Source organism: Notechis scutatus, chromosome 4 (genome assembly GCF_049901735.1).
Source record: "Notechis scutatus isolate UNSWTSFEM ecotype Mainland chromosome 4, rNotScu1.2, whole genome shotgun sequence".
Taxonomy (NCBI): domain Eukaryota; kingdom Metazoa; phylum Chordata; class Lepidosauria; order Squamata; family Elapidae; genus Notechis; species Notechis scutatus.
In genome coordinates, this window is record NC_142012.1 from 164,294,765 (window position 1) to 164,306,946 (window position 12,182).

The 12,182-nt window shown below is 48.2% G+C and overlaps 1 protein-coding gene across 3 annotated transcripts in view; it reads left to right on the forward strand.

The window, feature by feature from the left end:
* The first annotated feature begins 298 nt into the window (after nt 1-298).
* Nucleotides 299-12,182, forward strand: part of CAPN10 (calpain 10) — a 42,588-nt gene continuing 30,704 nt past the window's right edge. The window contains exons 1-6 of one of the 3 annotated variants that reach the window (XM_087965542.1): nt 299-412; nt 2,496-2,592; nt 4,660-4,864; nt 6,002-6,133; nt 7,193-7,389; nt 9,135-9,352. In XM_087965542.1, coding sequence (XP_087821668.1) covers nt 4,721-4,864; nt 6,002-6,133; nt 7,193-7,389; nt 9,135-9,352 — 691 coding nt within the window. In that variant the 5' untranslated portion in view covers nt 299-412; nt 2,496-2,592; nt 4,660-4,720. The other 2 variants (XM_087965541.1, XM_087965543.1) reach the window with 2 other exon arrangements.

Consider the following 12,182-nt stretch of genomic DNA (forward strand, 5'->3'; position numbering starts at 1 on the left):
TAAGTCGAGGACTATACTGCATTTGGGAGTTCCTCCCCCTCCCTGAGGTGTGGCGGGGGGAGAGAGAGCGGTGGGCAGCTGGTGGGAAACGGCCACGTGCAGCCATGCAACAGCGGCGACGGATATTGAGAGACTGGCATCGCCTGCGCCTGCGCACTAAAGCCCTGGCAAAAGCAAGCGGGAGTTCCCGCTTCCCAGCCTATCCGGTGGGGAGGCGGGCTCCCAGGGGCTGCTGGGAGGCGTAGTTCTTCTCCTTCGGGGCAAAGGATGCTAGGAACCTGGGCGGCTCCTCGCTCCCGCTGCATGCTGGGAGCGGTAGTTCGCTAGTCGCCCAAGGTGGTGCCTTGGATAGATGCGCGGCCGGTGTTCGAGATCGGTGGCGGCGGTGGCGGCGGCATCCAAGGCTGCGCCGGTGCGAATCGCGCCGTCTCTGGGTCCGCCTGGAGAGAGAGGGGACCCCTCTGCCGCGGTTTTGGGGGAGGTGGGCGTGGGGATGGGAAGGGAGCCGCGAGCTTTGTCTGCCTGTGAAGCCGGAGAGGAGGGAGAAGGGGTTGAAGGAGGGGTCGGGCATGGCCGGGCGGGTTGGGGGGTCGAAGGAGATGCAACCAGAGGCTTCAGAAGCCGGGGAAGATGCGCGTCCCCTAAGAGAGCCTCCTTGCCCAGGAGCAGTCTATCCTTACGGAATGGTGGGATCCAACCCTGGCGAGCGGCACAGCAGAGTCGGGATGCGGACCAGAGGGGCCCTCGGCCTCGAATCAGCAGCAGGGACGCTTGCTGACCGAAGGAAATAACAAAATAACCGAGTCGGGAGGGACCCTGGAGGTCTTCTAGTCCAGCCCCCTGCTTGCTCAGGCAGGAATACCCTCTACCCTTTGAAACAAATGGCTGTCCAATCTCTCTTTCTTCAAAGCCTCCAGTGATGGGACAGCCCCAATTTCTGGTGGCAAGCAGTTCCACTGCCCTCACTGTCAGGAAATTCCTCCTCAGTTCCAGGTTGCTTCTCTCCTTGATGAGTTTCTATCCGTTGCTTCTTGTCCCGCCTTCAGGTGCTTTGGAGAAAAGCTTGACCTCCCCTCTTCTTCAAATATTAGAAGACTGCTATCATGTCTCCCTTGGTCCTTCTTTTATTAAACTAGACCTACCCAATTCCAGCAACCAAATCTGGCTTATGATTCTGCCTGTGGTGCCCTTGTCGGAATCTGATTCGGAGGGGGAGGCCGAGCAGCTAACAGAGTGGGAGTGTGGCTCTGGTGGATGTGGAAGAAACTGGGGAAGGGCAAAGTCTGGCTGGGCAGAGCAAGGGAGAGGTGGAGCAAGGGAGAGGGAGGTCAACCCCCTTTTTATCCCTGGGAGAAGGGAGTAATGTGAGTTTCATGGCTTACGGGGGAGGAAAGGGCCCTGAGTCCCTTCATTAGCTGCAGCTGGGAACACAGTGTTTAAAGGGGGAAGTTGCGCACAGCAAACTTGAGAGCAAATTGTGAATTATCTGGTATTATCAAGGCTTATCTGGGTTCCTGGTGTCTTCCCAACTGTGTGTGTTTTGCTGGCCTTTGATGTCTGCAATTCCTTCACCTGCCCTGTCCAGTTAATTGCTGCAGCGTGGTTTGTGTGGATTTTTGTTTACAGTTTGTATGTACTTTGTTTTAGGACTGAATTTCTTTCATTTAAAGACTGTTCTTGGGAGAGTTTTTTCTCCAGCTGAAGGTAACCTGGACATTGGGGGCAAAATTGGAGGTACTGAAGGGACTCTTCATACTTTTGTGACTGTGTTGCCTTTGTGCCACGCCTCGGTTCATCACACTGCCATGCAGGGCAGGTTTGCTGCCAGAAGGAGCAAGGCACCTGTGGCCAGGGTGGCACAGGTCTTGGTTCATAAATGGCCCCGAATTCTGCAAAACAGCCCCAGATTTTGAGTTGTGTTGATTCAGTGGAAGGGCTTCCCTCCAGAAGTTGTAGGCGCTTCATCACTGGAGACTTTTAAGAAGCCACTTTGTCGGAAATGGTATAGGGTCTCCTGCTTGAGCAGCGGGCTGGACTAGAAGACCTCTAAGGTCCCTTCCAACTCTGCTATTCTGTTATTCTGCCTACTTCTTTTCTGTTATTCGGTTGGTGGCTCTGTCCCCAAAGTTGGGAGTCCCTGGTTGTTGGCTGCATTCCCACAATCATGGGTTGAGCCGGGTCGCTTAAAGATCTAGGAGCAACATTGGCAGAACAAGCAAAGTTTGATGATGGTGATGTTGATGATTTGGTCAGGCACCTGTGGCCATTTCCATCAAAGTCTTTAAGCAGCCCTACCATTTCTCCAATGAATATTTCCAGCCAAATATTTCTCTTCCTCCTCCTCTTCTTCCTCTTCCTCCTCCTCTTCTTCCTCTTCCTCTTCCTCCTCTCTTCCTCCTCCCCCTCTCCTCCTCCTTCTTCTTCTCTCTCTCTTACTCTCTCCCTCCCCCTCTCTCTCTGATTTTGATTGGTTATGAATTGTGTTTTACCTGCAGCCTTGTCTATCTGCTCCATTTGTCGATCAGTCAGAATGTAGCTGGGTTGTCTGGAGAGTTTAGCAACTGCAGCGGAAGAAAAGAGAGGACCAACATGGTAAGCAAATTAGCTCACCTGTATGTTCCAGAAGATGCCATTCAAACAGTGGACTCTTAAGAAACGAAAAAGCACATAGCTCCCCCTGGAGTGGAATCTAAAATACATTTGCAATTTTAAAAGGGGGTGTCAAGAACATGGTTTACCCCCTCTTTTAAATACAAGTAGTCCTCGACATACGACCAAAAGTGAGCCCAACATTTCTGTTGCTAAGCGAGACAGTTGTGAAATGAGTTTTGCCCCATATTATGACCTTTCTCGCCACGGTTGTTAAGTGAATTGCCCCATTGATTGTGCTTGCCAGAAGGTGGCAAAAGGGTGACCCCCGTGGTCCTGGGATGCTGCGACCGTCATAAATATGAACCAGTTGCCAAGCAGCCAAATTTTGATCATGTGACCCTGGGGATGCTGCAATGGCTATAAGTGTAAGAAACGGTTATAAATTACTTTTTTTTTTTAGTGCCGTCGTTGTAACTTTGGTCGCCAATCGAACTGTTGCAAGTTGAGGAATTACCTGTATTGCTAGGAAGGTTTTGTTTTAAAGACCAAATTTCTATTTTAACAAACCCACCAACCATATCCTTGAAGTCGCTTTGAAATGAGATGGGCCACAAATAAATTTAATTAATAAATAACATCCTACTGGGAAGTTCACATCTAGTTTGTTTAAGGCTGGAACAAGGTGCCTTGAGCGTAGAAAGTCAAATTTAGTACAGGGGTCCCCAAACTTGGCAACTTTAAGACTTGTGGACTTCAACTCCCAGAATTCTCCAGCCAGCCGGCTGGAGAATTCTGGGAGTTGAAGTCCACAAGTCTTAAAGTTGCCAAGTTTGGGGACCCCTGATTTAGTGCAACGTTTCTCACACTTTGCCACTTTAAGATGGACGGGCTTCAATTCCCAGAATCCACCACTGTTGGTTGAGACAGACTGCTAAGTTTAAGAAACATCGATTTTTGAGGCAAGGCCCATGATCATTGATAGACCACTTTTCTGAAACTTTTATTTATTTATTTGATTTGTCAAATCGCTTACAAGATAATAGGTATAAGTATAAACATGTGTAAGAATAGAGGAAATAGGTAAGAATAAATCGGGACAATAGGACAGGGATTGTAGGCATGATTGTGCGCTTATGCACACCCCTTACAGACCTCTTAGGAATGGGGTGAGGTCAATAGTGGATAGTTTGAGGTTAAAGGAGTGGGGGTTGGAGGATGGAACAACAGAGTCAGGTAGTGCATTCCAGGCATTGACCGCTCCGTTGCTGAAGTCGTACTTTCTGCAATCAAGTTTGGAGCGGTTTACGTTGAGTTTGTATCTGTTGTGTGCTCTTGTATTGTTGTGGTTGAAGCTGAAGTAGTCATTGACGGATAGGACATTGTAGCAGATAATTTTGTGTACTACGCTTAAGTCCAACCGTAGGTGGCATAGTTCTAGGTTATCCAAGCCTAAAATTTCAAGCCTGGTGATGTAGGGTATTGTGTTGCGAGCAGAGGAGTGTAGTGCTTTTCTCGTGAAATACTTCTGGACTTGCTCAATTGTATTAATGTCCGATATACAGTGTGGATTCCTGACAGATGAGATGAATTTGAGTATTGGTCTAGCAAAAGTTTTGTATGCCCTAGTTAGCAATTCTGTATTTCCGGAGGAGAAGCTTCGTAAGATTAGATGAAATTGTGCAGATTAATTCTTTTATTTGTTGCATTAACGATATTTTTCCTTTAAGTATTAATGGTACAAAGTACGGATATTTCAAGGTTGGCATTCAATTTGTAATTGCATCTGTAAACTTTTTCTCCTTTTTTTTTGTTTTGTTGTTTTTCTTTTTGTTTTCCTCTTGCTTGATCTTCCTTTATCCGTTATAATTTTATGCTATGCTTTCTTCAATTAAAAAAAAAGCCAGCACATTTTAAATATGTTGAGAAGGAGAAAAAAAATGAAATATAACTGCAGGTTACCGTCAAGACTATTTTTTTTTATGTTGGGTTGTTCAAAAATAAGCCTACTTTCTTAAAACACCATTTTAAAGCAATTTCTGTCTCCTGGCCTCCTAACATGTTTTGCAGATTTAAATCAAGTCCCCAGTTGCCTCTGAAGGGGCTGCAGGTCCTTGAAGATTTATAAAAGATGCTGGGCATCGGGGTCCTGGCAGATCCGAAGGGAGACCTCTACAAGGACCTTGCGTTTCCGGCTAGCGACGATTCTCTCTTTTTCAACTGTTCTACTCCGTTGGCTCAGTTCAAAGGAGAAATTTACTGGCTGAGACCTCAGGTTTGTTTTTGAAAATCATGGTGGATTAAATTCCTAGCACTTTCCTGTCAAAAACGAAGTCTAGTATCATACACAAAGTTCAGTAAATGAAGTTTGCTAACAGTTGCAAGACTCACAGCAATCCAAGCAGAATGACGATCACGCAAAATGGCAAAAGGAAAAATGCAAGAACAAACCAGGTTTCTGGCTCCATCTTATGGCCATTGGAGGAACCTCAGCCAATCACTATTACAGCATTCTCTTAAACAACATTAAATAACTATCCTGGTTTATATATTGCCAACCCAACTGTTAGGTGATTATCATTCCTAACATACAATATCAACAAATCTATATCAATAATAACTGTTAAGAGTTGCTGGAAGTCAGGCGGCATATACATTTAAGAAGGGAGGGAGGGAGAGGGAGAGAAACAGGGAGGAAGGAAGGAGAGGGAGGGAGAAAAGGAGGAGCAGGAAGGGAGAAAAGGAAGGAGCAGGAAGGGAGAGAGGGAGGGAGGAAAAGAGGAAAGGAAGAAAAGGAGAGGGAGGGAGGGAGAGAAGGAGGGAGGAAGGGAGGGAGAGGAAAGGAAAGAGGAACGGAGGAACAAGAGGAAGTAAGGAGAGGGAGGAAGGAAGGGAGGAAGAAAAGGAAGGAGGGAGGGTTGGAGAAGGAAGGGAGAGGGAGGGAGAGAGAAGGAGGAAGGGAGGGAGAGGAAAGGAAAGAGGGATGGAGGAACAAGAGGAAGGAAGGAGAGGGAGGAAGGAAGGGAGGAAGAAAAGGAGGGAGGGTGGGAGAGAAAGAAGGGAGAGGGAGGGAGAGAGATGGAGGGAGGGAGGGAGAGGAAAGGAAAGAGGGACGGAGGAACAAGAGGAAGGAAGGAGAGGGAGGAAGGGAGGGAGGGTGGGAGAGAAGGAAGGGAGAGGGAGGGAGAGAAGGAGGGAGGGAGGGAGAGGAAAGGAAAGGGATGGAGGAACAAGAGGAAGGAAGGAGAGGGAGGGAGGAAGAAAAGGAAGGAGAGAGGGTGGGAGAGAAGGAAGGGAGGGGGAGGGAGTCAGAAAAGGAAGGAGAAGGAAGGGAAGGAAGGAAAAAAGGAAAAAAAACATTGCAAACATAGTGTGTTTCCTCTCTAAATTCTCTTTTTTTCTTCCCCCTCAGGAGATCTGCTCTTCACCTCGGTTATTTTCAGACAATCAACATGAATGGCAGGTCAAGCAAGGCATGCTGGGAGATTGCTGGTTTCTCTGTGCCTGTGCCGCTTTGCAGAAAAACAAATACCTGCTAACCAAGGTAAGATCTCTCCTGCCATCTGGGGTACAGGTCCTCAGGAGTACGAGATTTCTAAGTGAAACTTATAACATTTGCATACCTGCACCCAAAATGTCACGGTTGAGGAATCTCCAGTTAAATGAAATTTTAGCCTTGATAATAATCGCATAATAACTGTATTTGCTTATCCATACTAATAAACCTTCATTGTATAGTTAATCATCCTCTTAAACTTTTGAGTTGCTAACTTCTGTTTCTGTTAACTAACCATTGGTAAAATGAGTCTCATGTTAAAAAAAAGTATTCTGTTTCTTCCTTCTCTTTTATTTTGAGTGTTGATCTGTACATCTCTGTGCATTCTATTTTTTTTTTTTTTTGACTCCACTTTCATCTGTAGGGATCTCTTCGTTCTTCCACTGTTGTGCAAAAACGATGTGCATTTTCAAATGCCCCTTGCCTCCATAAGGACTAGAATCTTGGAGTATTCAGAAAGGTTGGATGGGAGGGCTTAAGCCAGGGGTCCTCAAACTAAGGCCCCCACGGACCATGAGGCTGCCCTGCCCACATCACCCCACCTTCTGGAGGCCGAAAAACGGGCACATTTTTGGGCAGCAGAGTCGTACTGGAGGCTGGGGAGGCCAAAAATGGGCCCCTTTTTGGCCTCTCTGGCCTCCAGAAAAACAGAAAGAGGGAAGGAGAAAGGGAAGAAAGGAAGAAGAGAGAGAGAGAGAGAGAATAAAAGACATACACACACACGCAAACAGAAGTCCCTCACACACATCCCAAGGCAGCCACATCCCTTCACTAACCTGCTTTCCACCCCCAGGAGCATACCAAATTAAAGTTTAATTTGTGTGTGTGTTTTTTAATGGACTGCTAAATTGGCCACACCCACCCCGTCACATGCCCACCTAGCCACACCCACCCAGCGATACGGGCCCCCCCCCAACAGTCTGAGGGAATTGGCCCCCTGTTTAAAAAGTTTGAGGAACCCTGGCTTAAGCACTTAAGTCTAGGAAACTTGACGGCTGTTTCGACCAGTTGCATTCGTACCAATGAGTGGTTCTTCTCTTATCACAGGTGATACCTCCAGGTCAGCCCAGTTGGAAGGATGAGAAATACCGAGGATGTTTCACTTGCCGTATCTGGCAGTTTGGCCACTGGGTGGAGGTGACCATCGATGATCGGCTGCCTTGTCTGGGGGGCAAGCTCTGCTTCTCCCAGTGCCAGACGGAAGATGTGTTTTGGCTTCCCCTGCTGGAGAAAGCCTATGCCAAGTATGTGATGGGCACAGTCACTCTGGTTACAGGTGGTCCCTGACTTACGACCACAATAGAGCCCGAAATTTCTGTTGCTAGGTGAAACAGTGGTTGTGTCATGCCCTTGTTGGAATCTGATTCCGAGGGGGAGGTCGAGCAGCTGACAGGGAGTGGGAGTGTGGCTCCAGTGGCTGTGGAGGAAACTGGGGAAGGGCACAGTCCGGCGGGGCCTTCAGAGGAAGACCCAGGGCCACATCCTCTTCATCCTAGACCATTTAGGGAGGAACGGAGAAGGGAGCAACATAAGTTATGGGGGAGAAAAGGGCCCTGATTTCCTTCATTAGCTGCAGCTGGGAAAACAGGATTTAAAAAGATAGTTTGTGCACACACCTTGCTGGAAGCAAAGTGTGCATTATCTTTGTCAAGTCTTATCTGGGTTGTGGCGTCCTCCCAACTGTGTGTGTTTCATTATCTTTTGAAGTCTGCAATTCCTTATCCTGCCCTGTCTCGTTAATTGCTGCAGTGTGGTTTGTGTTGGTTTTTATTTATAATCTATATGTTCTTTGGAATTTTTTCCCTTTAAAAACTGTTCTTGGGTGAGTTTTGTCTCCAGCCGATGATAACTGGACATTGGGGGCCAAGTTGGAGGTATTAAAGGGACTTTACCTACTTTTGTGACTTTGTTGCTTTTGGACCACGACCCGGATCATCCCAGGTTGAGATTTACCCCATTTTACGACTTTTCTTGCCATAGTTTGTTCTCACTTACGACCATCACAGCATTCCCATGGTCCTGTGATTTATATTCAGATGCTTGGCAACTGACTCACATTTATGATGGTTGCAGTGTCCCGGATTCACATGATCCCCTTTTGTGACCTTGTGAAAAGGAACGTCAATGGGGGAAGCCCTATTCACTTAACAATCACGTTCCTAATTTAAGAACAGCATTGATTCACTTAACAAAGGGGTCAAGAAAAATTTGTAAAATGGAGCACTCACTTAACAAATTTCTCGCTTAACAACCTACATGTTGGGCTCAGTTGTGGTCGTATGTCAAGGACTAGTTGTGTGTGATGACCCAGGGCGTGGCACAAAGGCAGCACAGTCAGATAATCCATAGGAGTCCCTTTATTAGCTCCAACTTTGCTCCCAATGTCCTGGTTACCTTCTGGGCTGGAGAAAAACTCTCCCAGGAACAGCTTTTGGCTGCAGAAAATTCAGTCCAAAACGTGGTCAACAGAAACTGTAACTATAAGTCCAATTCAAGGCAAAATGAGATAATTAGTCCAGCAGGGCAGGAGAAGGAATTCCAGACATGAAGGAGCGGCAATAAACTCAACACGGTTGGGAAGGCGCCAGGAACACAGATAAGCAATGGCAACACAGGATAAACTCACATTTGCTCCCAGCAGCTACCTCAGTCAGCATTCAGATCTTTTTAAACTTTCATTCCCCGGTGTGGCTAATGAAGGGAATCAGGGCCCTTTCCTTCCCCGTAAGCCACGTAACCCACGTTGCTCTCTTCTCCATTCCTCCCTGCATGCCCTAGGATGAAGAGGGGGTGGGCCTGGGTCTTCCTCTGAACTCCCTCTCCCTTGCTCCACCTCTCCCCTGCTCTGCCCAGCCAGACTTTGCCCTTCCCCAGTTTCCTCCACAGCCAACGGAGCCACACTCCCACTCCCTGTCAGCTGTTCATCTCCCTCCTCGGATTCAGACTCCAACAGAGGCATGACACTGTGTTTGGATCTTTCTGTTTTTAGGGTTCATGGATCTTACGAGCAGCTCTGGGCAGGCCAGGTAGCCGATGCCCTCGTCGATCTGACCGGAGGCCTTGCGGAACGCTGGTCACTGAAAGACCTGAGCCAAAATCCTGAACGAGAGCGGGCCGGCAAAGTCTTGGAGAAAACGGTGTTCAGACAGTTGATGAACCTGAAGGAGAAATGTGTCATGAGCTGCTCCGTCTTCAGTTCACGGCAAGGTAGGGGAAGGGGAGAATTTTACCGAGCCACTTTTAGTTCTATGGAAAGTTTCACGTCAAAATATATTGTATCCCTTATACCAGAGGTGACAAACTGAAGGCCCACAAGCCAGATCCAGCCCGTTAGATCCGGCACAAATACCATGTTTCTCAGAAAATAAAACCGAGTCTTATTTTCTTTTAGACTTTTTGAAAATAAGCACCTGGGCTTATTTTTGAGGAGGTTGTTCTGACCCAGGCTTCATCAAACGTAATTAAACACAAACTTGTTTTAAAAGCAAAACCTACTTTACTGCAATGCTGGGAATTATTTTCATTCACAGCCAAAACTAATCTTAAACAGTTCCCCAAGATAAGCACACGCCTGTCAGTGCTGTGGAATGCTGCCAAAAACAGAAGTATCCAAATTAATTATAACAGTACCAGAAAAAAACCAACCAGAGTGCAGAGCTTCAAGAAGGACTCAGAATCTAATTGAACTGCTTTGCTTCCCGCAAAGCGTTCGTCATTGAGGTCTGACTTTTATCCCTTATGGGAGGGGCAATCACCTCCCAGCCTTACTCCTGAGTCGCCCCTTCTGCTTCAGCTGCTCTCACCTTCTAGCAGCTCTGCGCACACGCGCACTGGGAACAGGCTCCCCTGGGTCCTCTGCCTCGCTGCTGCCAGACTCCAAAGGCTCCCAAGGCAGCACCCCACTCTCAGATGGTCCTGGCCCCATCTCTGCATCGGACGCAGGACCCTCGTCCAAGTCCTCTCCAGACTCCCTGACTGGATTCCCTTTCGTCCACACTGTCCGATAACCGCTGTGGCCTGCACCGGCTGGTGGTGAACCACAACAGAGGTCTTACTTTTTTTGAGGTGCAGCAGGCCAGACTCGGTGAGCTGGGCGCGCCGTGGACGCACCGTCGCCTCCATTCCGAACCTTCAGCGTTTGAAATGGAGGCTTTTTCGGTGAGCGGGAGGAAAATGGGGAGGGGGAATTTTCCTGCCTGCCATCCCTCCCTCGGTCTGTCCTGAGCTTAAGAGATGGATGACAGGCAGCAAAATCCCCCTCCCCATTTTCCTCCCGCGAGCCTTCCAAAAAGAGGGGGAAAAACAAAGCAGCTGGCCGCGGAAGCTGGTGGCTTCAGGGAAGCGGCCCAAGAAACAGAAGCGCTGCGCCCAGTAAGAGAAGGGCAAAAGCGGTATTTGCGCTGCCCCAAGGGGCCAGTGGGCTGCAACTCCAGCCGGACGGTTGCCCTCCCCCCACCTGTACCCATGCCGCCACTCGTACTGGCCACGCTCATCCCCCCTGGACTTATTTTCGGGGTAGGGCTAATATTAGGCCCACCCACCCCTGAAAACTAGGGTTGGGTTTATTACTGAGGTGGGTTGTGTTTTTGGAGAAGCATGGTAGCAAAAAGACCGGCCTGCAGCGCTTCTGCTAGTAAAAAAATGTTTTCGGCCTGGACAGTCTCCTGCAGCACACTGCTGGCCAAAACGGGGTACAGGGGCCCACCTGTGGACCACCCGTGGTCCATTTTGGCCGGCAGGTTAGGGTTAGGAGGTTGTCTAGGCCGAAAACGGGGTGTGCAGGGGGCTGCCTGTGGCCCGTTTTGGCTGGCAGGTTGCTGCAAGAGGTCGTTCGTCCAGAGGTGGCATTCAGTCGGTTCTGACCGGTTCTAGAGAACCGGTAGTGGAAATTTTGAGTAGTTCAGAGAACCGGCAGATATCACCTCTGACTGGCCCCGCCCCCATCTATTCTCTGCCTCCCAAGTCCCAGCTGATTGGCTGGGTCTTCTTTGGTTGCCCTGCACAGGAGAATGGAGCTGGAAAGCAGGTTGGTGGGGAGGGCATGGGGATTTTGCAGTAACCTTCCCCCAGGAGTGGAAATGGAGATTTTGCACTATCCTTCCCCTGTCACGCCCACCAAGCCACGCCCACAGAAAAAAATGTGAATCCCACCACTGCGTTCATCCCATCTCACCCCTGCCCCCCTGGTCTGGGCCACTACAATGCTCATCTAGCCCCCCCCAAGAAATCCAGTTTGACACCCCTGCCTTATACTGTCTCCAACTTCCCTTCACCATTAACAGAAATCCACAGTTGACAGACACTAGAAACAATTTAAAAGCAGTCCTTGACCTGCAATCATTCATTTAGTGTCCATTCGAAGTTACAGCGGCACTGAAACAAGTGGCTTATGATGGTTTTTCACACTTAACAACCGTTGCAGCATCCCCCATGGTCACATGATCAGATTTCAGATGCTTGGCAACTGGTTCATAGTTATGACCGTCGCAGTGTCTCCCGGGGTTACGTCATCCTCTTTTGTGACCTTCAGACACGCAGAGTCAATGAGGAAGCCAGATTTCACTTATCCACCGTGTTCCTAACTGAATAATACGCTGATTCACTTCACAATAGTGGCAAGGAAGGTCGTAAAACGGGGCAAAATTCACTTCAGAACTGTTTTGCTTAGCCAGAGAAATTTTGGACTCTATTGTATTCGTAAGTCGAGGACTACCTAGTTATAAGCTGAGTAAAAAGAACAGGAAAATCTTTTACCCAAACTTCCTCAAAACCCCCAAATAAGTTAGACAGACTTAATCCACACATCAAAGAAAAAAGCCTTGTTAACACAAATCAAGTTAATTAAAATTGTCTCCCAGGAGAACCACACCATCACACAACCCCAAAAGGACAACACTCAAACTCCATTGCCCCAGGAAAGACAATTTTTCTGTAAAGATGTCTTAATTTCTGGACCCCATTTATAGGTAACTTCCGTGGTCACATTCTGTACTCCTGGAAATAAACCAAACTGCTTTCCATGCAGCGTGTTGGTGTC